This window comes from Hippocampus bargibanti, linkage group LG16, assembly GCF_051943395.1.
Source record: "Hippocampus bargibanti isolate YZ-2025 linkage group LG16, ASM5194339v1, whole genome shotgun sequence".
In the NCBI taxonomy this organism is placed as follows: domain Eukaryota; kingdom Metazoa; phylum Chordata; class Actinopteri; order Syngnathiformes; family Syngnathidae; genus Hippocampus; species Hippocampus bargibanti.
The window spans coordinates 2,673,423-2,698,570 of NC_142749.1; the positions used below are offsets into that span (position 1 = coordinate 2,673,423).

Here is a 25,148-nt window from a genome sequence, read left to right on the forward strand (position 1 = left end):
GTGTGATTCTCTCTGTCCCACGACAGCTGCTTTTATACCATTTTCAAGCGTGTGATATGCGTCAGTGTGAGACACACATCAAGGAGATCAAAGAATTGAAAGACATTAAAGCTGCGGTGCGCACCGGTGACGCCACACATCGTCGCAGTCAGCCTGCATAAGAGAGAGAAAGGTTGCGACGTTGCTTCAAGCTACAGGCCTCAGCCTGCATCGTCGCGAGCAGCCTTCATAAGAGAGAGAAAGGTTGCAACGCGCGACGTTGTTTCTCATCCTGCAGCAGCTCGAATGTTTGATGGACGTTTCCAGTAGCTCACAAAGTGGATGGATAGAACATACAAATTCACCACAATAACAGAGAAAATAATGAATGTGAGTTTTTGAATGTGTGAAAGTATCTGTTTAATATTTGATTAGCATCACAATTGCTATTTATAGTATTGAACGTTATTGATTTGAATAGGCTGCAACTGAAATTATTTGTTTATATAATTCCATAAAAGTAACTTGGGATTCTGAAATATTAAAATGTCTCAAACTCGCATTTCAGTTAAGAGGGCAGAAATGGCGGCTCTACTGGCTGCAAAGGAAGCTGAGATTGATGTGGAAGAGGCTGTTGAAGCTCAGCGTCAGCAGTTGAAAAAACTTGAAAATCTAAGAGACATCAAAGTGATGAAGGCAAAGTTACGTATTTATGAGGAAGAAGTAATGAAAGCAAAGTTACGCAATATTGAGAAAGTAGTGAAGGCAAAGTTAGGTGTGTTTGATGACGAAGAAATGAAGGAACTGCAAATATTAAAAGGCCTCCAAAGAAACGAGTACGGCCACATCGAAATGCCACTGCCTTCCAAAGCGCGACCTCACCTCCCGGTTAATAAGGTGCTTGCTTTAGCAAGACCAAACCAACTTAGAAGGAAGTTGGACAGAAAAGAACCATCTAGTGACAGGACGTGACCAATGGAAGAGGAAACCTGCACCTCCACAAATTCCTTTCCCATAACAGAGAAGTGCTAGATTCAATCAAGGTAGCAGAATGTGCTGTGAACGTGAAGAATGGCGATTTTGGGCCTGACAATTTACCAGTGCAAACAGCACTTGGGATTAGATGGAAGGTTGAAAGTGACAGTGTCTCCTTCAAGGTGTCACTAGATAAAAGACCCACAACACGAAGATGGATTTTCTCCATTGTAACCTCTTTATACGGCCCTCTCGGATTCCTAGACCCATTCATCCTTGAAGGAAATAAGAATCTACAAGAAATATGTCAGAGAGGTACAAGATGGGATGATCCACTACCTTTGGACTTGAAGTCAAGGTGGGAGTTGTGCATAGATGATTTAGAGAACCTTGATCAAATTGAGATTGCAACACGTTTTATACCAAACGGGTTTGGCAAGGTACCGAGAGTTGAGCTTCACCACTTTTCTGACGCTTGCAGCCAAGGGTATGGTCAGTGTAGTTACATCAGTTTATTTCTTTAATTATAATACCATAGCACATTTATTATACATAAAATAAGGCATATTTTGTGTAGTTTTAAGGCTTAAAAAATTAGAAGGTAGAAAGTTATGTTTTATGGGGACCTGGGAACGGATTATTCTCATTTTAATGGTTTCCTGTGGGAAATACATTTTTGGGATACACACTTTTCGCCTTACACACGATGTGGCCCTTGACAAATATGAGTTTGACACCATGTAAACCAGTGTAAACCATGAGATATCGTTCAGTCACTGGGTGACGTCAGCGCTGGGAACCGATCAAGCATTTTTTTCCCCGGAAAAAAAAAAATCTGCGATGCACTGACACCGCTAAAAGTGAATCACGAAATAGCAAGGGATCACTGTATCACTGAAAAATGAATTCATGAAAGTGAATTGCTCAGTTAAAAAAAGGATAAGGTGCGGTACTCTCAATGTGCCATGAATGTGATGGGTTGAGGTTGAATTTCATCAGTCGTATAATGCCAATGGAGAAAAAGTTCCAGAACATCTTTTAATCGGGTCTTCTTTCTCATTACCTTCTCTTTCATTTCCAACACAAAGTACATACTGGGATGTACAATCAGTCGAATTGTGAACCTTCCAGACCTCTCTGCGTAATGAATATAACATCAAAAGTGATAGTCTGCAGCGCACCCCACATCATTTGCAAATCAATCAATGACATGTTAAATTAAACTGATCCTGTGACTGTAAAGTGACCTTGAGAGTTTTGAAAGGCGCTTATAAATGAAATGTATTATTATTATTATTAATAATAATAAATTAGATTTAGTTTGTAAATTGGGAAAGTAAAAAATACAATGAATGAATCAGGTTTCATGTGAATAATATATGTATTTTACAGTGATGTAACTCAAGTGAACAATCAAATGTTAAAAATTAAATAAATGCCCCTGATGATGTACAATTTGGAATTTCTGGAAAACAATCTTCCACCAACATCTCTAATTTGGGAGTTGAACTCACAATTTAAATTATTACATTCACAAGCATGGCACATTTTGTTTTATTTTTTTTTTATGTAAAAGGGGAGTCAAAGAAGCTATTTTCATAAAACATCAAAATCCTTCACTAAACCACCATGGTGGGGTGAGGTTCAATTTGGATCGTTCGTACAACAGACTGCTTTGGCAACATAGGCTCAGTTATGCTGATGAGGTGATACATGAGCAAATGGGGCAATCAGGCCATACTCAGGCAGGACAATAGAAGTAATCAGTCAGGACAATAGAAGTAATCAGAGGAGCTGCAGGGAGCAGTCATCTGCTCCCCCCAACCTGAGAGCAGGGACCAATCACAGCAGAGTCCGGCACCGCCACGGCTGGACAGTAGTGATATATATAGGGCCGAAACTATCAGCATAAGTCTTTAGTTCGCTGACGAAGCATCTTGGATAAGAAGCGAAATGTCCAACACCATCAAAGAAGTACAGATGACGGCTGAAGAAACCTTTTCATCGATGGACTACTCCTGTACGACTGAGAACTTACACAGATGTCTTTCTGGGATTGGGTTACGGTGCAGGATAAGAAGGGAGTTTTCTTCTCCCGGGCCACTTCATCCCACTCTTCCAGGGCATCCCGAGGACTTCTCAGCCTAGCGTTTCCTGAGTAATGTTGAGTGAGACATCCTCATACTACCTCACCAGAAAGGTGTGCATCCTACCTACTTGCCCGTGCCGCTTCATCTGATTGCTCTTGATAAAAGTGGCAGCTTTCCTTGAGCCCATTCCAGATGACAGTTGATTCTCTCAGGGGGAACCCAGACAACTGGAGAAGGAAACTCATTTAGGCCTTAAAAAAAAATCCCGGCCTTGGAAGGCCCTAACCATTTTCACAAAAGGCCCGGTATTTTATTTGTACAGTGATACCTCATCTTACAAACACTTTAGCTCACGGACTTTTCACCTTACGAACATTAAATTTTAAATTGAACTCTTTCAACAGTAGCCAAAATGGAACTGTATAGTGCCACTTAGCAGTTTTTTTGACAACGATACTAGTGCAGCGTGTTCTACCGGAAACAAATTCCTTGTGTGTTCTACATACTTGGCAATAAAGATGATTCTGATTCTGATTCTGATTTGCAAGAATATATTTGTCACGAACTGTTTGGCGACCAACGGGTGGCACTGTCGGCCCCGCCTGCACCTGCACAGGTGCTGGTTGTCCCGATCAGTGGCAGACTGCCACATTGTGATTGGCGACCAACGGGTACCGCTGTCCGCCCTCCCTGCAGCCGCGCAGGTGTTGGTCGTTCCAATCAGTGGCAGTCAAAAGGACTCCCAAAAGGACTCAACAATGACATCACATTGCTGAGTCATCAAAACAGAAACTGTCAAGTCCACATAATGCTGTCATTACAAACGTATGTCTGGATTGTGATTTTTTTTGTTTTAGTTTTTTATACAACCACTTTATTATATAGTACAGTTTATTTCTTTAATTACAATACAACTGCACGTTTATTATACATAAAATAAGGTATATTTTGTGTAGTTTTAAGGCTTATTTCATATAAAATTATGTTTTATGGGGACCTGGGAACTGATTATTTTCAGTTTCTTATGGGACATTAACGTTTGGAATACACACTTTTCGCCGTACACACATTTTCTGGGAACCAATTAAGTTTGTAAGCTAACCGTAAGCAACCGATTCACATATAGCTGCAAAATACTCCAGCGAGAGATAAAAAAGGTAGTATGAGGAAGCCTACAGAAACATTTCCTCAGCAAAAAAAAACAAAAAAAAAAAAAACAAACAACAACAGATATTTCAAAGCCCATCAAACTGGGACCCCTCAATGTCTCGACTGTGACGAGAAAAGGTTATAAACAGAATTGGTGACAAAAAGGCAGCTGGCAATGCAGACTAAACTCTGACACCTGTCATTCGGGGTTACAGACCAAATCACGGTCCACCTACAGTTGAGTTTATGCCTGAGAGACCACCAGAGCAGTTGTCTCCAGGTTTCACAGACCAAAAAAGGCTTTAAGAGTCTGCTCCAGTGTCCGCCAACGGGTTCAGAGCTTGTGAGCACAACAGGCCAAAAAGCTCATACCATCAAACTGGGGGCTCTGTCCCACCCTGCTGGTAAGTATACAGTGATACGTTGGCTTACGAACTTAATTGGTTCCCAGAAAGTGTGTGTAAGGCAAAAAGTGTGTATTCCAAACATTAATGTCCCATAGGAAACCATTAAAATGAGAATAATCCAGTCCCAGGTCCCATAAAACATACTTTTCAACTAAATAAGACTTAAAACTACACACGATATGTTATTTTATGTATAACAAATGTGCTGTAGTATTGTAATTAAAGAAATAAACTTTACTGTATAATAAAGTCGTTTTATTTACTTTTGTGATGGTCGTTGATGGCTTGATGGAATGGGTAGATTTTTGCATAAAGTGTCTCAAGGAGCTCTGGGTTGTACATCTTAGAAGTTGTTATACTGCAACAGCAACAGATGGCAGACACGCTAGAAATTTAATTAATAGCTGGTTCATTTGCTTGGATGTTCTCTTCAAATTGTACAGATGGCTTGTGCCGATTATGTGTGGAGCCTAATTGATGGGATATTTTAACTTTGCAGTCTACACTCTGCTTTTGAACTATCAATAAAGTTGAAACGAGTACACATTTTATTCTGTTTTCTATCCATTTTCTCACCATTTCACTTTTTTTTTTTTTTCAAGCTCTGTCATCTCCCTTTCATGTGAGTGTGTGTTTCTGTTTCTGTAAGCCTGCCCCCGCTCACTGCTGCGTGTGTCCCCTCCCTCCACCACCACGGATCTTGACCAATCACGTGCGGCTTTAACCGAAGACTGGGGGAGAGGAATAGAGGGGAAAAAAGCCGGCTGCCGTTTCAGGAGCTCCAAGAACCGGATCGTTCGCGAATGACACATCACTCATTGTGGCGCTCCGTGTTTCCCGAAACAAATTGAACGTTTGTAAGGCGAAAAGTTCGTTCGCTAAAGCGTTCGTAAGCCAAGGTATCACTGTACATAAATTCACACGTGTGTACGCTTTCGTTTGAACATTGTGTTTGTTATCAGCAATTTCCGATGAGCACGGAAGTCCCATAATTTAACACTGCTGGATTTTGGCCAGGGAGGACGTCTCAAGAAGACTACCACAAAAGTTGAAGTGTATGTCAAAGAGAGCCTGGTGATATCTCCTTAGTCTACCCTCAATTTGAAACAATACATACATGAGGCAAAAGATCACGTTACACTGCCACACTGCTTGCAGGCCGGCGGAAACATTACTTTATTCATTCCAGCAGTACCAATAAAATGTTACAAGGTCACAGTATCGCTCGGCAAATACCTTGCTTTTCTCTCTTCATGATGATCCAAAAGGTGTGTAAATTTATTTTGCAGTGATTCATTTCTCTTTTCCTTCCATCACAGATATTCATTTAAAAGGTGACTTTGAACATTGACCGTAACATTATTAAGGTTTAATTATAGTGGGCATTAGTATAAATTTTCTCAACATTATTTTGTCGTTATTATTATTTTATTTGTCCGGTGACATTGTACGTGGTATGATTCTCAAATGATGCGGGTGCAGTACCTTTTGTTGCAAAAGGCTTTGATGATCACAAGACTTTTAACCGTCAATTAAAGAAGCAATTAAAGAATTAAAGAAGCAGGCTCTCGCATTGCATTTCTATAGTAAAAAAACTAAATATTACTTCTTTTTTTTCAGGAGCTGGGGGTCTAAAAGGCTAACTCACACACCCTGTCCACCTTTTTCTTCTGATAATGTAATACCGAACGCACGTTATGTATTACAGCGACAGGACAGTAAATTCAATATATACAAAAATGAACAGCAAGCTGAGAAGGACACTTTAAAAAAATCAAGAAAACGCAGCACTGATTGTGTAACAGTGTTTCACAGCATTTGACTGGCACTCTTCAAAACCTCTTTCTAAGATTACAAACAAAACCATTTTTTTGCTTGCTTTTTGACAAACAGAACCTCGGGCGATCCCATCGGCGAGAGTTGCAAAACCGCTGATTATGAACCACAAGTTGATATGCAGAGGGAAACCTTGCTTTGATCGTCATTCTTTCTTTCCGGTGGCAAAGGTATAAATGCTGACAGGTTGATTGCAAAAGTGGTTGAAGTAACACATTTAAACCAAGCCATCCAAAATTGCAAATCCGCTTTATCCTCGTGGGGGTCGCGGGCGTGCAATCTTATCCCAGTTCTCTTCAGGCAGCAGGGACACCCTGAACTGGTTGCCAGCCAATCGTCAATATTTTAAAACCACAACCAAATAATTACAATGAAAAAAAACCCTCCAAAAAAGCACAGTTAGTATTTTACAAATATTTAAAAAAGTAAACCTTTATCTATAGGCATTTAAAATATATCCCATCAAAAATAGTCTGACAAATTTCGACAGTAGAAAATAAATGTTATTACAAATGACACACCTTGTGAAGTGTTATCTCAAAATGTGTCATATTTCACTGATTTTGACGGAACTACATGTGGAATATTTCATCCAAGTGGATTTGAGTTTGGAATATAAACTTCAAGTCCACGGTTTAGTACAGCAATTCAAGAAAACAGTCCCCTATGTACTCAATATGATCTTGTCGTCCTTTTGAAATCTTGTCACCTTTGGCAAACAGAAAAAGCTCAGAGCATGAACCGTTGGTGCCTCCTGTGGTTGAGACTGCGAGGCAGCTGCACATGTCACTGGTTTCACTTGGCACTTTCCCCACTGTCATTCTTCTGTCACGCTCAGATCACAAACGACGACTTATGTCGAAAGTCTCCCTACAAAGAGCATAAAAGACAACATTTTTAACCCTTTAATGCACCCTGTAACCTGATAACGTGGTAATATGTCCATTGAAGTGAATGTTGTACCTGAAAGGGTTAAATAACTTTTGCACCCATACGCGCTTCGGATAATGGGTGGATGGACATAACTGCCCCAAGATATTAAAAAAAGTATTTTGACTCATACCCTGAAGCTAACAGGAAGTGCACCATTTTGCTTTTACTATGGAATCCATCTTATTTTTGGGTACTTTTGGATGTCACATGTTTCAATGAAGTCTTACATTCTTTAAACTTTTGGTGTTTCATCTAATGCTGGAGAAGACATTTATTGAAAGAGTGCAATTTCATCACACGCTGTCGCGAAGGCGATGCATTTTTTTTATCAACAAAAAACATTGCTGCTTATAACTCCTTCACTGCCAGACGATGTGCAAAAATGTGTCCACTCCAGTGCCAAGGTTTTTGTCATTTTCACTCAAATTGCAGGACCAACAGAATATTGAGTTTTAGGACTACGTAAACCTTCAATGCAGATATCAGATAAAAAAAAAAAAAAACTTAATTTCTAAGTTATATGGGTCTGGAGTTATCTGAGATTGAAATGGGGGCGGCCGTACGAAAGTCAAAGGCTGCCCTCTTGTGGGAGGAAAAAACATTTCCAGAGGTCTGACCAGCACTTTATTGGCACCCCTCTGCAAGAAAAGTCAACACCCAAACAAATTTGGGAATGACACTCTATTCAATTCCCGAATAAATTCTGGAATGGCAATGAATGAGTGAAGGGTCTAAATCAAGGCAAATTTTCAAGAGACCTTATATGTATATATAAGGCCCCAAGGTGGTTAGTGAGCGTATATTTATAACAGCACTATTTTTTTTTTTGTTCTTTCTTTTCTTTATTGCACTAAAACTTCAAAAGACATCAGGAATCAAAGAAACTAAGCGCAAACAATTTCCACCAATTTATGAGCTGACTAAATTTAGATCTTCCCAACATTTTTTACATCAAGGGTGCACCAAAAGATGCCCAAACAATATTTTATATTTGTCAAATATGGTTTTTGCACAATCATTAAAAGAAAATACAGTGATTCCTCGGATTACGAACGCTTTATCGTACAAATTTTTTGCTTTACGAACATTAAATTTGCGAGAATATAATCACGGCATACGAACTAGTTTTTGTCAAATGAACCAAACTACACAGCTAAATGGTGGCTCGTGGACTAGTTTTTGGCGGATGAACACCAAACCACACGGTCGAACAGCGCCACGGTGGCTGGCGGACTAATTTCCACACCCCCTTTGAGTGCAGACGTTTGCTATCGAGTGGAGTACATTCGCTATTATGGGACCCAAAACGACCCCACCACAGGCTAATGTTAAGCCTAAGAAGACATTAAAAAAATTACAATCAAGCAGAAGGAGATCACGGTGGATGGCGGACAATTTTTCGTCACATCGTGGTTTGTTATCGAGTGGAGTACTTGCTATTATGGGACCGAAAAAGACCCCACTAAATACTAGTGTTATGCCGAAGATGACACAAAAGAAAATTATAGTCGAGCAGAATGAGATCATCGAAAAACACGAACGAGGTGTGCGTTTGTGTGACTTAGCTGTCCCAGTACCATTATGCTAAGTCGACCATTGCTACCATCCATTGAAAAGTACATCACAAAGGTGAATAAAACGACTTTATTATCCAGTACAGTTTATTTCTTTAATTACAATAGCACATTTATTATACATAAAATAAGTATATTTTGTGTAGATTTAAGACTTATTTCGTCTTTAGAAAATTATGTTTTATGAGGAACTGGGAACGGATTATTCTCATTTTTAATGGTTTCTTATAGGAAATAAATGGTTGGCAGACAAACTTTTCGCCTTACACACACTTTCTGGGAACCAATTAAGTTCGTAAGATGAGATATCACTGTATGTTAAATTAATGCAGGGAATTGAGGACAGGTTTCGACCTCAAAGGCCAATCATTTTCTATTTGGGTGGAGTATACATACCTCATCTTCCGTCCTGACATAGTCCACGCCGTCTCCTTTTGCTGGAACTTTATAGCTACAACACAGAAATCATATGGAGGTGAATATGTGCCAAAATATCGTCTTTGATTATCTGTGTGGGAGGATGGGCTCTTACTTGTTTCCTGCCTGCTTTTGACTTGCAAAGTAACCTCGCTTATAGGCGCAGCAGATCCCGGCTGATATACATATAAGTACCACAACCACCACCACCACGCCCAGTACAATCCCCACAACATCAACATCATCTGCGGAAACAATAATGCAACAGTGACGATTGGTTCAAGGACAGTGGTTAAATGAAACAAGGACTCTGCTGTGAAAGTAATAAAAAACAATAGTCGCAAAAGTAATTTGAATCCAAACAAATATATAAAATCTTGTACAGTGATACCTCGGCTTCTGAACGCTTTAGCTAACAAACTGTTCGCCTTACGAACATTCAATTTGCGAGAATATAATCTTGGCATACGAACTGTTTTTTGGGAAACACACGGAGCGCCACAATGGCTGGCAGACAAGATTTCAGCGGAAGAACACCAAACCATACGGCCGAACAACGCCACCGTGGCTGCCGGACTACTTTTCCACACCCACTTTCTTTGAGTGCACTCAGTGAAGACATGGTTTGTTTTCAGGTGGAGTACTTTTGCTTTTTTTGTGACTGAAAAAGACCCCACCACAGGCTAGGGTTAAGCCGAAATTACGGTCGAGCAGAAGAAGGAGATCATCGATAAACACGAACTAGGTGTGCGTTTGTGTGACTTAGCGTCCCAGTACCAGTATGCTAAATCGACCATTGCTACGTATGGCTAAGTGTTTCTGAGTTGTCTAAGCAACGGTCTCAGGCAATAGAAGTGGTTGAAAAACTTGTATTGATTTGGATTAACGAAAAACAGCTAGCAGGGGACCGTGTAAGTGAGGGTATTATCGAAGAGAAAGCACTGCAACTTCACTCGGATATCATCAAGAGGCAACTACATCAACGACCATCACAACCAATCAAAAATCCCGTGACTGTAAAGTGTCCTTGAGAGTTTTGAAAGGCGTTTGGAAATTAAATGTATTATTATTATAAAGGTAAATAAAACAACTTTATTATACAGTGCAGTTTTTTGTTTAATTGTAATACAATAGCACATTTATTATACATAAAATAAGGTATATTTTGTGTAGTTTTAATGCCTATTTAGTAGAAAATAAATTTTTATGGGGACCTGGAAAAGGATTATTCCCATTTTTAATGGTTTCCTGTGGGAAATTAATGTTTGGAAGACACACTTTTTTGCCTTACATACACTTTCCGGGAACCAATTAAGTTCGTTAGCTGAGATATCACTGTATCTGTACTTGCCCAGTAGTTTTTTTTAACCCTTTCAGGTACCGGTGCATCGGTTATTGAGTAGACAGCTAATGCAGCTAAGCAAATGTTGTTTTCACTTATTTTGATTAATCTTTATGTCACATTTGCGCATCAACCACTACAATGGACAGTATGTGTGTTGCCATCCACTGCCATTATTTTATTTTATTTTTATTTTTTTCATGCTGAAAGACTAACATAACGACTTGTGGAAAAATGCTGATGAAGGTTATCATAATTTGTGCATGAAAGGGTTAAAATAATTATGGTGAACCAAGGTTTAAAATCGTGTGATTTTCCGAGCTTAATTTTTGTGGCATTTGTCTCATTTTTTTTACTTTTGTCAGAATTGTTTCAGTGACCATTGAGAGCTTTTTTTCCTTTCATTAAAAGAGGTGCATCGATTAGAAGGTTTCTTCAGCCGTCATCTGTACTTCTTTGAAGGTGTCGGACGCTTCTTATCCAAGATGCTTCTTCAGCGAACTAAAGTCATACTGGTAGTTTGATTAGATTACTTCTATTGTCCTGACTGATTACTTCTATTGTCCTGCCTGAGTATGAGGTCTACGGCTGGCCTGATTGCCCCATTTGCTCTGGTATCACCTCATCAGCATAACTAAGCCTATGTTGCCTAAGAAGTCTGTTGTACGAACGATCCAAATTAAACCACACCACACCATGGCGATTTAGTGAAGGGTTTTATTTTTTTATGAACATATCTTCTTTTACTCCCCTTTCAAACCATCTATTTTCTTTCACTAATATTTTAACCTCATTGTCGTCAAATGAGTGGTTGCTAGCTTTACGGTGCATATGTACTGCAGATTGAGGCCTACTAGTATTATCCCTGCGATGTTGATCAAGTCTTTTTTTGAGAATTTGTTTAGTCTCCCCTACGTATTGCTCTTTACAATTTACATTTTTATTCAATTGAATAAACTACATTACTTTGTTTTTCGTTTGGCAGCCTATCTTTTGGTTGCACTGATTTTTTCCTTAGTGTTTATCGGTTTGAAATGAGTATAAATTTTGTGTTGCCAAAGGACTAATTGTTCAGAAACAGTAGGGACAGGAGGGATATATATATATATATATATATATATATATATATATATATATATATATATATATATATATATATATATATATATATATATATATATATTAGGGGCAAAACTACCAGCAAACTTTAGTTCGCTGACGAAGCCTCTTGGATCAGAAGCGAAACGTCTGACACCTTCAAAGAAGTACAGATGACGGCTGAAGAATTCCTGTACGACTGAGAGCTTACACAGACGTATTAAAAGGGGTGTACTGTACCAACACATTTCTTCATGCGTATCATGTAAAGAAAAAGTAATCGTATATCTTTTATGGACCCCGATGAACTCTTGGAATCTCAACTATGTGCTGATGCAGCACTTACACACTTCCATCTTCTGTGGCATACACTCAGCATATCCTGCATCGTTTTTAGCTCGACAGTAGTAATCACCAGCATCTTCTTTTCTGACGGAGATGAACTTCTACATTGGGGAAAGTACAAAACAGTCAGTCAGTGTTATCTCGAGTGTTGCCATTTGACTCAACAAACTGAATGGTGACAATCTTTACTGCTAAAATGTCAATGACTTGCAAATAACCATATTTTAAAGATCACAATTGAACTTATCTATGCATTTGTGTTGAATCCCAACATTGTTGGCAAGATTATCACATATAACTACCACTACTCATCCATTTTTCAATCAGCTTTATCCTGATAAGGGTCGTGGAAGGTGCTGGAACCTATGTCAGCTGTCCTCGGGCAGTCAGCGCGCATACCCTGAACCGGTTGCCAACCAATCGCAGGGCACATATAGAAGAACTACCCTTTGCACTTTTAATCACAGCCAATGACAATTTATAATATTTCATTCACCTGACATGCATATTTCTGAAATGCGGAAAAAACCCCACACAGGAACGGGGGGGAACACAAACTCCACACAGGAAGGCTGAAGCAGAATCGAACCTCTGCATTGTATGTCGCCATGACTCTTATATCTCAGTTGGCAGTTTTACATTCACTCCCCTCCGCGCGGACCATTTAATTGCACTCCATTTGGAGAGCAGTCAACCTTTAAACCAACATACCAACCTCAGGGTGCAATATTACACCGGCCTTTAAAAAAATGTCGGGATATATGCTCACGAAGTCATAAGTAAGTGATAAAGCTATGGATTAATTAAATTTTGTGTGCATTTACTTAATGTTCAATAAATAGATGACATCACATGCATGAGGTTTTGTGATGATGAAATAATCTAAAATCAGGAAATGATTTCTTCCCAATCATGTAATTCAATCCATCACTTAGCTAGTTCCAAATTATCCATCTGTTGATGTGTCATTATTTTCCCACGAGTCGAGCTATTAAAAGAAAATAAATAAATAACAGTCTGATAGTGCGAGCACAAGTGCAGAAGAACTATCATCCACATCTCATGAGTTCACAGCTTGCACTTTCAAGTGCTGTGTGAAGTGAACAAGACTCACTTTTGGAGACCACTGGGCGGTGGAAAGATTGTGGACTGAGCAACGTCCTTTAAGCGGAGGAATGTGCACGCGAGGACAGCAGATTCCCCCCATGGCTCAAGCACTCCTTCACCATCAACTGTCTACCCAAAATATCTGTCCTACCCCTCGGCGACCGGCCATCGTCCCCGCCCCACCTTCCTGACCCATGAGTGTCCTTGTCCAAACACATGCCCACACATACTAACCAGAATTCCTGTTTCTGAGTTGAGAGTGTAAGATGAGTTGAAGAACTTCATGCTGCTCTTTGGGTCATCAGGAATTTCCTCTTTGTTCTTGAACCACTGGTACTGAGACTTGGGGAAACCCTCTTCCTCCACACAACTCAGTTCAGCTGACTTCCCAAATGGCACCGACTTGGGGACGATGCATTTTGGAACAACTGGCTTTACTGCAATGCAAATGAAACAAAAGTAAGAATATTGTGACACTATTGCAGGATCCAACAAGAGGAGTGGTTCACACTTTTGAAAAGTAGATGCAGTGTGATGCTCCGGGCCTTATTTACAACTCAGATGCTTTAAAGTGATCCCATCCTGGGTGCATGCTGATCGTTCATAGCTCGGAATGGGAGCATGATTTTTGAGCAATGCCAGAAAATGTTACAAAAACATGTGCCACTTGCTTTCTTTAGCACTGCTATTCAGCACATATGCAGTTTCAGAAGTTTCCCCTTATAGCCCTGAACATGCCTTTGCAGCTGGGGTAGGTCTAGTCTGGTCACAAGAACATCCTCACATGTATGCCAAAGGCTCGGTGCGACCTACAACACGGTGTCATTTTACCGCATCCAAAGTGTGAACTCACCGGGCAAGGTCTCTTATAAGGGCAAAATTATCATATTATTCACATTAGCCTAAATTTTGAATAATCTTGATGTATTGGTGTGTGTATATGACTGAGTCAAAATTCTTCAAGACTTTTTACAGAAAAAAACCCAAAGAACAAGTCATTTTAGAGCAGTGTTTCACAAGCAGGGGTACATGAGCACTTGCATAGGGCAAAATCCGAAAATCCGTGCGCTAGCTCAACTGTCTCAGAAAATGTCTCATTAAAGCTGAGATGACAGGTAAAACAAAACCAAAACTGCTATTGTGGGTCTCGTTATTCTTGCTGCTGATATTTACGGGTGAAAGGGCGGTTTAATAGGGGATTTATTTAAAGCAGGCCTGCATGTCTGTGGAAAAAAATGTATTTGTTATCTACAACAAAGTCAGATTTTTTTTTGTCTTTATTGGCATCAACTTTTATATATATTGTTTATTATTATTTATTATATATTATTATCATTATTTATAATGTTCAATTTAAGGACGCAACTAAATCATTTTAATATAATTGTAATCATCAATGGAAAACTGATGAAAACCATGTGTCACACTAAATGAATTTTTCACATTGATGTAAAACTTGCCTTTACATATAGTTTTTTTCACATTGTGTTAGAGATATTTTTTGTATTTATTTATTTATTTATTGTAAACATTTTTAAAAATTTATTACATTTAGTGGGAAGGTGCACATTAATCATCATAAAAATTAAACAGCGTAATTGTGCGGGACATCACATAATGCTTCAGACACTTTTTGCTGAAGCAAACATTTAGTTTCTAAATAGGACTAAATATACAGGAAACATCCGAGTTACGAGCGGGTTCCGTTCCGACAAAACGGTCGTAAATCAAACAGTCGTAAATCGAAAAGCATTCAAAATGGTTGATGCGAGGTTTATATGACAGAATAGTACACTATGTCAATTTGTTGTTTTTAAAGAACGTTTTCTATTGAATACTATGATATACCAAACTGCTTCCAGTTCAATTATAAATCTTATAACTTTTAGTGTCATTTTTATCATTTTATATTTCGTATTATCGGTTTTTACTACCGTGTCGTTCTGCTGACCCAAATACACACGGCTTCCCACGCCTACGGGTTGTTGAAAAATCGCTCTCCCTGCTAACGGAGAAGCCAGAAGAGGTCGTCCAACACACACGCTTGGACTTAGGTGGACGCCGAAGGAAAAAAGTCTCAAAGTGGTGGTGGCGGCGTGGGCCCGACGCGGCGTTCTCGTCGCGCCGATCCTGCGCGCCCAAGCGCTGACAGCCGACCCGCCTCGGCTTTCGCCCTGGCCGGGACCCTTGACCTCCACCCGCCTCGGTGTCTGTGGACACCCCCCCCCCCCGCCCCTTCGCCGGTGCCATTGTGACAGGGAGCGCAACACTTGGCTGGCCAAAATTCGTACGTGTTTGTGAATAAACAGTTATTTTGTATCCTCAGTTTGTGCAATGCTGTAAAATTCTCTGTTAATGAGGCATGCTGAATGTTGAGCGGATCTGGCAACACAGCCACAACGCTACATCTGGTCCCTTTGACAGCGATAAAAAAATAGTTCTGATACAAGGCTGAGAGAAGCGGTTACTTGTTCAATCTAAACAAGAAGGACCATCTCGAGTCTTTATTCTACCAAATGCATCGCAAACACTCTGCAGATCTCACCGTAGCGGTCCCAGCCGTAGCATTTAAAAAAAAGGGGTCTAGCTTACGTGGTTGTAAGTGCGGGTGGTTGTAACTCGCACCGGTCGTAAATCGGATGTATTGTACCTGTATTGGAATTTCTACATTTATTTATTTATTTATTTATTTATTTAGTAGAAAATTATGTTTTTTGGGGACCTGGGAATTGATTATTCTCATTTTTCATGGTTTCTTATGGGAAATAAATGTTTGGAAGACGAACTTTTCACCTTACACACACTTTGTGGGAACCAATTAAGTTTGTAAACTGAGGTATCACTGTATGAGAAGGTGGACTGAAAACTGAAATAACATTTTGTGATAAGTGTCATAATTCAGTCGTGCTATGGAAGCCCATCATTGCACGAGTGAGGCGGTTACGTTATGACAAAAATGAAAAAGTTGTGATTGACTCATTTGTAGTTACCGCACCTCGAACAACAAGATCAATCACAATCTCATCAAAGGACTTCAGGTCGTCAGCAGCTGTGACCTCACAGCGATATTTTGCTGTGTCCAAACGAGTTGCATTGGTGATCACTAACGTGGCAGGTTCTCTGATCGCCGCTCGGTTCTCCAAGTCACCTGCAAAAAATACAACATAAAGACCAATGTCATTTGTCACTGAGGAATTAGCGCGACACGGTATGGTCGTTTTGATTGAGTTACCGGAAACTTTCTTGTTAAAGTACACATAGCTTGGTCCCTCCGCTTTAATCTTTTTCCATTCAATTCTCGGATTGTTTGTAGAAATCGAGTCGATCAAACATGATAACTCAATTCCTACGGAGGAGATGGAAAGACATGATTGTGCTGAGGAGCAGTAAATAGAACAATCCAGTTTTCGTCAAGGCGCTTACTGTCAAACTCATCTGTCCACGGTGAGTTGTTGTCTGTCCTCAGTACAACTGCCAACACGCTGAAGTAGCCTGAAAAGCAGAGAGATGAGGCAATGCAAAACAAGATCTTCCGCTGCATTAATTGTCGTGATCTCATACTAATTTGCACAATACCAACTGACATGCGGCGATGTGCTGCGTTCATCTACAGACTCTCCTTGGGGATACTTGAGCATATGCTCGTCTCGTCACAAATACCATCAACTCAGTTGTCTATCCTGCATCAGTGACATGATCTTATATTCTGCTGCTCTTTGGCCTACTTTTGTTTTTTCCATCTTTCATTTTTAGATGTGTTTGTCAAACTATTGTCTGTGTGTGTTGAGGGAGGCAGGAGGGTTGTTTCCATACAGTGGATAATTGTGCACAGAGGCATGTGCTCTTTCAGGGCAAGCTCACCATGCCAGTAGTTCAACTGGCTGCCGAGCCCTTTTCTCTTTCTCCGTCTGTCTCTGTGAGCCTGATCCTATTGCATGTGCGGGCCTGATGGTTAAAAAAAATGAAAATCCGTCCTGGGTATGCAGCTTCAACTGAACTCGTTCTGACAGCCATTAGTCCACACGCAAATTAATGCCAATTAGTTTCCACAGTAATTGCAAGCAAGGACACTCAAAGCTCGGGATCACTTTCAAAGATGAGACTGAACTCTCCAATCCCAATAACAATTTAACAAACACCCATGCTAAGGTACGAAGCACAAGTGTAGATTAGGACCGGTATGAAACTCATGGCCCGGGGCCCAGAGCTGTCCCGCCACATAATTTTATGTGGCCGGCGAAAGCAAATCTAATATGGAAAGATGCTTGCAAAAACCACTACCAAAATGTCAAATTCTCCTTCGTAACATATTACAGCAGTGGTTCTTAACATTTTATAGATACCAAACTCAACCAGAAAAAAAAACTATGACATACAGTGATACCTCGGTTTAAAAGTGAAAAGGTGAAAAGGTGAGAACATGGATAGAAAACACAGTGAAATTTGGACTTATTTCAACTTTATTAATAGTTCAAAGGCAGAGTGTAGACTGCAAGGTAAAATATCCCATCCATGGGGCTCCACAAATAACTCGCACAAGCCATCTGTACAATTTGAAGAGTAGACAAGCAAGGGAACCAGCTATTAATGATATTTCTAGTGAGTCTGCCTGCATCTGTTGGCATATGCATGCAATATCACAACTTCCAAGATGTACAACCCAGACCTCCTTGAGACACAAAAAGCTATTTTTGCATATTTTTGCATAATACACACTTTTCGCTGGCAGAGGCTCTGTCGAACCCCAGAGATAGACTCACTGAACCCCAACCTTTCGATTAAACCACTGTTCTATACAAATAAAGATGTACTACTGTTTTGTAATACCTTTAGCATAGCATCAGAATCAGAATCAGAATCATCTTTATTGCCATTTTGGCTACTGTTGAACGAAAGAGAGTTCAAAGGGTTCTAGTTACTACATGTGAAAGACCTGGGCAAATTACGGCCCGCGGGCCACATCCGGCCCTTTGTACGTCCCTGTCCGGCCCGCGTGAGGCCAATCATAAACACCATAAATTAAACAAGAAAATGATGTAACTTTTATTTTGAAAAGCGTTAGGTCATTACGTATGCACGACGTAGACTCTACGTCTTACGTGTATATACGCGAGAGTCTTACGTGTATACACGGAAGTGAGTGAAGGCGATTCTGTTCGCCAGGTTACCCTCAAGGCTCAAGATGTCGGCACACCCCAACAAGACATGGACTGCCAAATATTTATTTACAGAAATTAAAGGTAAAGCAGTGTTCTTAGTCTGTGGTACACAGGTTGCTGTGTTTAAATAATATAATTTGAATCGCCACTACACGACTAAGCATGAAGATAAATACAGAAATCTGTCTGGTGAAGAGCGTGCAAGGGTGTCTGATGCATTGCTTGCAAAACTACAAACCCAACAAGGATGTTTCACTAAACTTCACACTCCCAGAGATGCAGCCGTCAGGACAAGTTATGTCATTTCTCACAAAATCGCCAGAAAAAGAGGGGCATTTTCCGACGGAGAGTTTATTAAGGAGTGTTTATTGGACTCTGCTGCGCTGATGTGCCCAGAGAAAAAGGGCGCGTTTGAGAACGTTTCACTCTCCCGACGCACTGTATCGAGGCGGATTGAGGACATCGCGGGAAACTTGGAGCTTCAGCTGAAGAACAGAGCGGCCGACTTTGACTTGTTTTCTCTGGCTTTGGATGAGAGCTGCGATGTACGTGACACCGCCCAGCTGCTCATCTTCTTACGTGGGATAACCGCAGACTTTCAAATCACGGAGGAGTTGGCAGCCATGCAGTCAATAAAGGGACAACCACTGGTAATGACTTGTTCAGAGAGGTAAATGCATGTATGGCCATGTTAGGACTGAAATGGGACAAGCTTGCAGGTGTGACAACAGATGGTTGTCCAAATCTAACCGGGAAAAATGTGGGACTTTTAAAGAGAATGCAGGATAAAGTGACAGAAATGAACTCTGATCAGAAATTGACATTTTTGCATCGTATCATACACCAGGAAGTGTTGTGTAAGACAGTGTTAAAAATGAAACATGTCGTTGATGCTGTCACTAAAATAGTTAATTTCATCAGAGCGAGAGCTTTAAATCACAGACAGTTTGTTGCTTTGTTGGAGGAAAATGAGGCTGAACATGGTGACATAAGCTATCACTGCACTGTTAGGTGGCTCAACCTTGGCAAGGTTCTGAAAAGTGTCTGGGACCTGAGAGACCAGATTCAGGAGTTCTGTATTCAGAAAGGTCATGACGTCCCAGAACTTTCAGATAACGACTGGTTGGCAGACCTCGGATTCGCTGTGTATGTGACTGCACTAATGAACGAACGAAATGTCAAAATGCAGAGCAAGGGCCTTTTTGTGCATGAGATGTACAGTGCAGTGAAGGCTTTCATGAGAAAACTGCAGCTTCTCTCAAGCCAAGTGAAGGTCAACATTCTGACCCACTTGCCAACACTTAAGGAAGCCAAAAGATCAGGTGATCACCTCCAAAAGTACTCAACCACGTTAGAAGCATTGCATGCAGAGTTTTCAAGGCGATTTCAAGATTTCAAAACGCTTGATAGTGAAATGCACATGGTTTCTTCTCCCTTCAACTGCAGTGTGGATGATGCACCAAGTGAAGTTCAGATGGAACTCATTGATCTGCAGTCTGACACACTTCTGGCAGATCACTTCAAGTCAGCCTCACTGCTGGACTTTTACTCCTCCCTCAAAGAGGAGAATTTTCCACACCTGAGGAGGCATGCTCAGAGGATCCTAGTCCTCTTTGGATCTACCTATCATTGTGAACAGACATTCTCAGTTATGAAGTTCAACAAATCCAAACACAGATCCTCTATGACTGATGACCACCTCTCAGCTGTCCTTTGGATAGCCACTTCAGACATTCCGCCAGATTTCAATGCCCTTGTTCAAGCCCAGAACAGACTGGATTATTCTCACTGAAGAGGTAACATGAGGTGGAAAACAAGTTATTGTTTGTGGAGATTAACAAGTTAAAAATAAATTGCACTGGTTCAATAATTGTTTTTCTTATTTAACCAATACACCACAATTTCACATAACCTAATATAAATATTTACAGAGTTCTTTATTCTTCTGATTATCAGTACCAGCTATTCAAAATATTTAATTTCAGAATTTACAATGAAAGAAAGTTGGTGGCCTTCTGACACAATTCAGGTTTCTCATGCGGTCCCTGATAAAAATTAATTGCCCACCCCTGATCTAGTATGATCAAACCCGGGTTACAAACCACTGTCTTAGAGTGATACTGTCAGTATTTTCCAGTTACCAAACCTCTCGTTACAATTACTTCAACGACATGTGAATGAACATTTACTCTTGACCTTGTGATATGGTTTTAAACATAACAGCCCTGCAAAGAAAATGGTAAAAACAAAAATGTGGCCCGTGACAAATATGAGTTTAACACCCATGGGTTAGGACAACCTGATCTCGACCTTTGGCCAAGTGTCTGAGGGTTGCCTACAGAAGCAGACAATGTAAGCTGAGGACCCTACTGCATGTTTGGAAATCATGACAAGAGGACAGCTCTTTTAGTACAGAAGGTAGCAATATTCCAAAAGTAGGTCACACTTCCATTTGAACATATTTTAGAATCACTTCACCGTCAAGAAACTAATAAAAGTCTGAATCAAGGGTAACGGTAATCTGGTTTTCAATGTGCGGGATTTGATTGTATAACTGTTTCAGGCTATTTTAGTTACTGTTTTCTACATGAAACAAATCCTTTGGAAAGATAATGTAAACATGAAAACTGCTGATGGCTCAGAACAGTTCCCTGAATGGGAAACAAATGAAGGCAGATGCCGCCTTCCCAAAAAAGATAAAAAAAAAAAAAAAAAAAACATTTAGCATTAATTTTTAAGTTTTTTTCATGATATGTTCTTTTTAAGTCCATTTTTGTAAGATACCTTTATCTGCATTGCTTCTGAATGTCCTTAACTGTTTGTTTCCTTGTGTGAAATTTGTGAATTTAGTTGTTTTGTGTATGAAAGCTACCTTCGCTTGCTGAATGCTCCGGTTAAAAACTCAAGCCCAGTTTGTCATTCTTCACACGAAATATATCTGATGTTTTTAGTTGGAAAACATGCCTTTATTTCTATATTTCATTAAAAAGCATTTTTTTACCATCTGACAAACACCTGTGTGTGCATGTAAGTCATGACTGACTGCACATTATTCTGAGATTGAATATCAAATGTACTAGATGTGCTGTGTAACTTTATACCACATCTACAGTAAGTAGGCCAGCCATGTGTATGAGTCCAAAATATCAGAATATGTAGCCGAAATACCAAAGATGACAGCAAATGATTCCACACGATGAATTCAAAACAATAAATGTCTATTAAATGTAGATTTTTTAAACATTTTGATCGAAAGAGTGTGTGCAGTCTACCTCCTGTCCTCATCACTAATTCTGCGGGTATTAGTACAGATTAGGTGCCTAAGTGAGCTCGACGCTGAGATAAAAAGCTTGAGAGCTCTGCCATGGAAACAGCTGTCCAGGAAAACACATGAAAGTCTGGCATAAAAAGATAAGGTCACTGCACTTACTTTTTGAGCAAACAATCACAAATACACGGATTGGGATGTGACTTCACTCAACTATTTCAGTAGTAAGTAGTAAGCATGATGCTTAAAGCGTTAAGACTACAATGTTGCTTATTCTTTTCCTTCCGGCTTTTCCCTACCATGTTGCTGATAGACCAAAATATGCTGTCACTTGCATAGAAATCATCATAGATCAGTACCCCCACCCATATTTGTTTCTCACTTGATTTGAAAGACTGCAGATTAAGTGTCCTATTGAAATATCCTTTTCAAAAACAAAACAAAAGATAATTGAGTCCATTTGAATTTAGTTTTTTGTTCTCCTTCGTTGCATTGCAGAGGTATTGAATCTGTATTAGCAGATTGTCACGGTTTGCGAGGTGGTGATGGCGGGTGCGGATCCCAAGAAGCAGGCAGGAGGGAGCAGGAGGTTGTTTGACAAATTGTATTAAAATGAAGTCAGCAGGAACAAAATGTAAAACATCAAAATCATCTGAATGGAAAAAATACAAAGTAGCAAAAGAAGACCAAAAGTAAAAGTCCGCCAAGGTTAAACAAACACATACACAATGCATGCAGCAAACAAGCAGCAAACAAACAATAAACCGGCCACGGATGGTCGTGCCGGGTGTCCTTTTAAGTGTCAGTGATTATAACGACCACGTTGGTCGCCAATCTGATTGGGACGACCAGCACCTGTGCAGGTGCAGGCGGGGCCGACAGCGCCCCCCGTTGGTCGCCAACCAGATCATGACACAGATAGATATTCAACATCGGGACAACCATGAAAGCAACAAAATATACGATATATCCATGACCAAAAGACAAATCTTAACATTTCTCTCCAATAGACAATTTGGGAATAGATTGGCAAAAGGTGGAATATTTTTTGAAGAGTAGCCCGACAATAAGACTGACTCTGATAATGACGCAATGTAACCAGCCGGTTTTGATTTGAATTTGCCATTGTGAATTTGCCAAAGTCTTCATTACATAAAATTGCAATTTTGATGGATTCAATTGTGAGGGTGGTTGTTAAAAATAAATAAATAAATAAATAAAATAAAAAAGACCTTTCAGCCATTAAACTCAAACTAAAGTAGAATTGGCCGAGCTAAATTAAAGAACATGTCACTATGTGCCTATCTTTTTCATGACAGAGATGACACACATTTAAGATGGCATTCCATTTTAAAAAGTAATATTCAATTCAACCATCATTCTAAAAATGTTCATGTTAATAAATTCAGCCGGTTTAAGCCAGTAGTTATGGTCATTTCTTCCGAAACCGAGGTGTGTAAATAGTTCTTCGTTTATATGACAACTGAGAAACTTGAAGCCTCAAAAAATTCTTAACCAGTTCGGTTTGCCATTTTTCTCTGAGGGGGTTACACTTGTTTCGCTCATTTTTCCTTGTCTGCTTGGAAAAAAAATGGAACACCCTCTTTTTCCAGACTAACAGTGCCAAAGACAGGTATGTCATTAGGGCCACCACATAGTCCTATGCCTACATCATCATGAACTGCTGGTGTACCCAAGTCATTAGATCAATCGAAATATGAAAGAAGCTTATTGGGGAAGGCCTTTTTGATCTGGATGTGCATTTGCGACAGAATTGTTTCAAGTCACTAAAGATCAATTCCTGCCACACTTAAAATCAATCCTGACTCTGGGTAGGAAAAATCAACACAAGTCACACCACTGCGCATGACACTTCCAAAGCAGTTGTTGGCAGTGACAAGCAGACAGAAGTTATCCAGCCACAGTGTGGCCATTAAAATGATTAGATCGTGAAGTAGTGCACTTGCTGGTTGGTAAAGTATTCGATCAATATCCAATTAGAGCATGGAGTAGAATTATGCCGACTTGTTAGCATGTCCGTTTTACAGAAGAATGCATGGTTTGATTACGGCTCTCTCGCCTGCCTGTGTGGAGTTTGCACGTTCGCGTGCATGGGTTTTCTCCGGTACTCCAGTTTCCTCCCACATTGCAAAAACATGCACGGCAAGCTAATGCAACAGTTTACATTGTTCCAAGGTGTCATTCTGACTGCAAATGGTTCATTCATCTATGTGCCCTGAGATTGGCTGGCAACCACGTGGGGGAAAAATGGCGGCACTCAAAAACGGTACTGCACGCCTGCAATCCTCATAAGGATAACCAGATTAGAAAATGGATAGACGAATGTGACCATCAATAGAATATGTCTCGATGAAATAAGACCAAAAATACTTGCCTTATTTCTCAAAACATTTCTACCCCCTCGCTCATTACTACTCCGTCGATATGAAATAATCAGATGCGATTGTGGGGTAGAACTAAATTCAGATGCTGGTGATTAAAAGACATAACACAGTTCCAACAACAATGCATCCTCACCCAATTAAAGACCTTTTGAATGAACTGCAAATGTGCTTGTGAGTCAGGCGCTCCAATCCAACATCATGTTTCAATTCAAAAATACCCTTCTGGATGAACGGGCAACATTTCAACAGACACATTTCTCCATAACTGCATTAGAATGTTACAGTGCAAATGGAGAACAAATTCCATATTTTCATCTGGGGTTTTAATATTACCATTTGACATAACTACAGGGGCGGCCCGGTAGTCGAGTGGTTAGCACACCGGCTTCACGGTGCAGAGGTCGCCGGTTCGCGTCCCGGTCCGGCCTCCCTGTGTGGAGTTTGCATGTTCTCCCCGGACCCGCGTGGGTTTTCTCCGGGTCCTCCGGTTTCCTCCCACACTCCAAAAACATGCATGGCAGGCAGATTGACCACTCCAAATTGTCCCTAGGTGTGAGTGCCCCTAGGTGTGAGTGCCCGAAGACAGCTGAGATAGGCTCCAGCAACCCCCGCGACCCTAATGAAGAATAAGCGGTATGGAAAATGAGATGAGATGAGATAACTACAGTTAGAGGACAACCGACGTCTCCGGACAAGTTGTCTATAATTTGTAAAATGGCTTCACATGACTTCTACGGGGTGTATTTTAATAAGATTCCACCGCATATAGCTATATTTTACGTTTTAAGACTCGCGCTGAACATTCAGGAAGTCTTGTTTTTGAGTTGGTGACGAGTCCGTACGTGACGTCAGAAAAGGACCTCCTCAACGTAAAAAAAGACGCATTGTAGGGTCTTTCCATCATGTCAATGTATTTTGCTGTACTGAGCTGGTTGCCATTTTGTGCCTCTTTTTTTTGTGAGAGATTGTCCCCCAATGTTGCCTCAAAATGGCCCAAATAAATTCTTTAATCGATTGCAAACATGTATGCTTTGCTCATCAGGACTATTTGAATCATATTCTTA

The 25,148-nt window shown here is 40.2% G+C and overlaps 1 protein-coding gene and 1 long non-coding RNA gene across 2 annotated transcripts in view; one reads left to right on the forward strand and one right to left on the reverse strand.

Moving 5' to 3' along the window:
• The window catches only part of LOC148886113 (uncharacterized), a 74,568-nt gene extending 51,969 nt beyond the window's left edge, over nt 1-22,599 (forward strand). Inside the window, exon 3 of the long non-coding RNA XR_016117775.1 lies at nt 22,388-22,599. This is a non-coding gene — a long non-coding RNA (uncharacterized LOC148886113). The remainder of the gene's footprint in view (nt 1-22,387) is intronic.
• LOC148886115 (junctional adhesion molecule 3B-like) overlaps nt 5,731-25,148 on the reverse strand; it is a 92,900-nt gene continuing 73,482 nt past the window's right edge. The window contains exons 2-9 of the mRNA XM_089016425.1: nt 16,676-16,744; nt 16,485-16,598; nt 16,248-16,400; nt 13,487-13,689; nt 12,147-12,246; nt 9,476-9,605; nt 9,340-9,394; nt 5,731-7,306 (exon numbers count right to left, since the gene is read on the reverse strand). Of these exons, the coding sequence (XP_088872551.1) occupies nt 7,271-7,306; nt 9,340-9,394; nt 9,476-9,605; nt 12,147-12,246; nt 13,487-13,689; nt 16,248-16,400; nt 16,485-16,598; nt 16,676-16,744 (860 nt within the window). The 3' untranslated portion in view covers nt 5,731-7,270. The remainder of the gene's footprint in view (nt 7,307-9,339; nt 9,395-9,475; nt 9,606-12,146; nt 12,247-13,486; nt 13,690-16,247; nt 16,401-16,484; nt 16,599-16,675; nt 16,745-25,148) is intronic.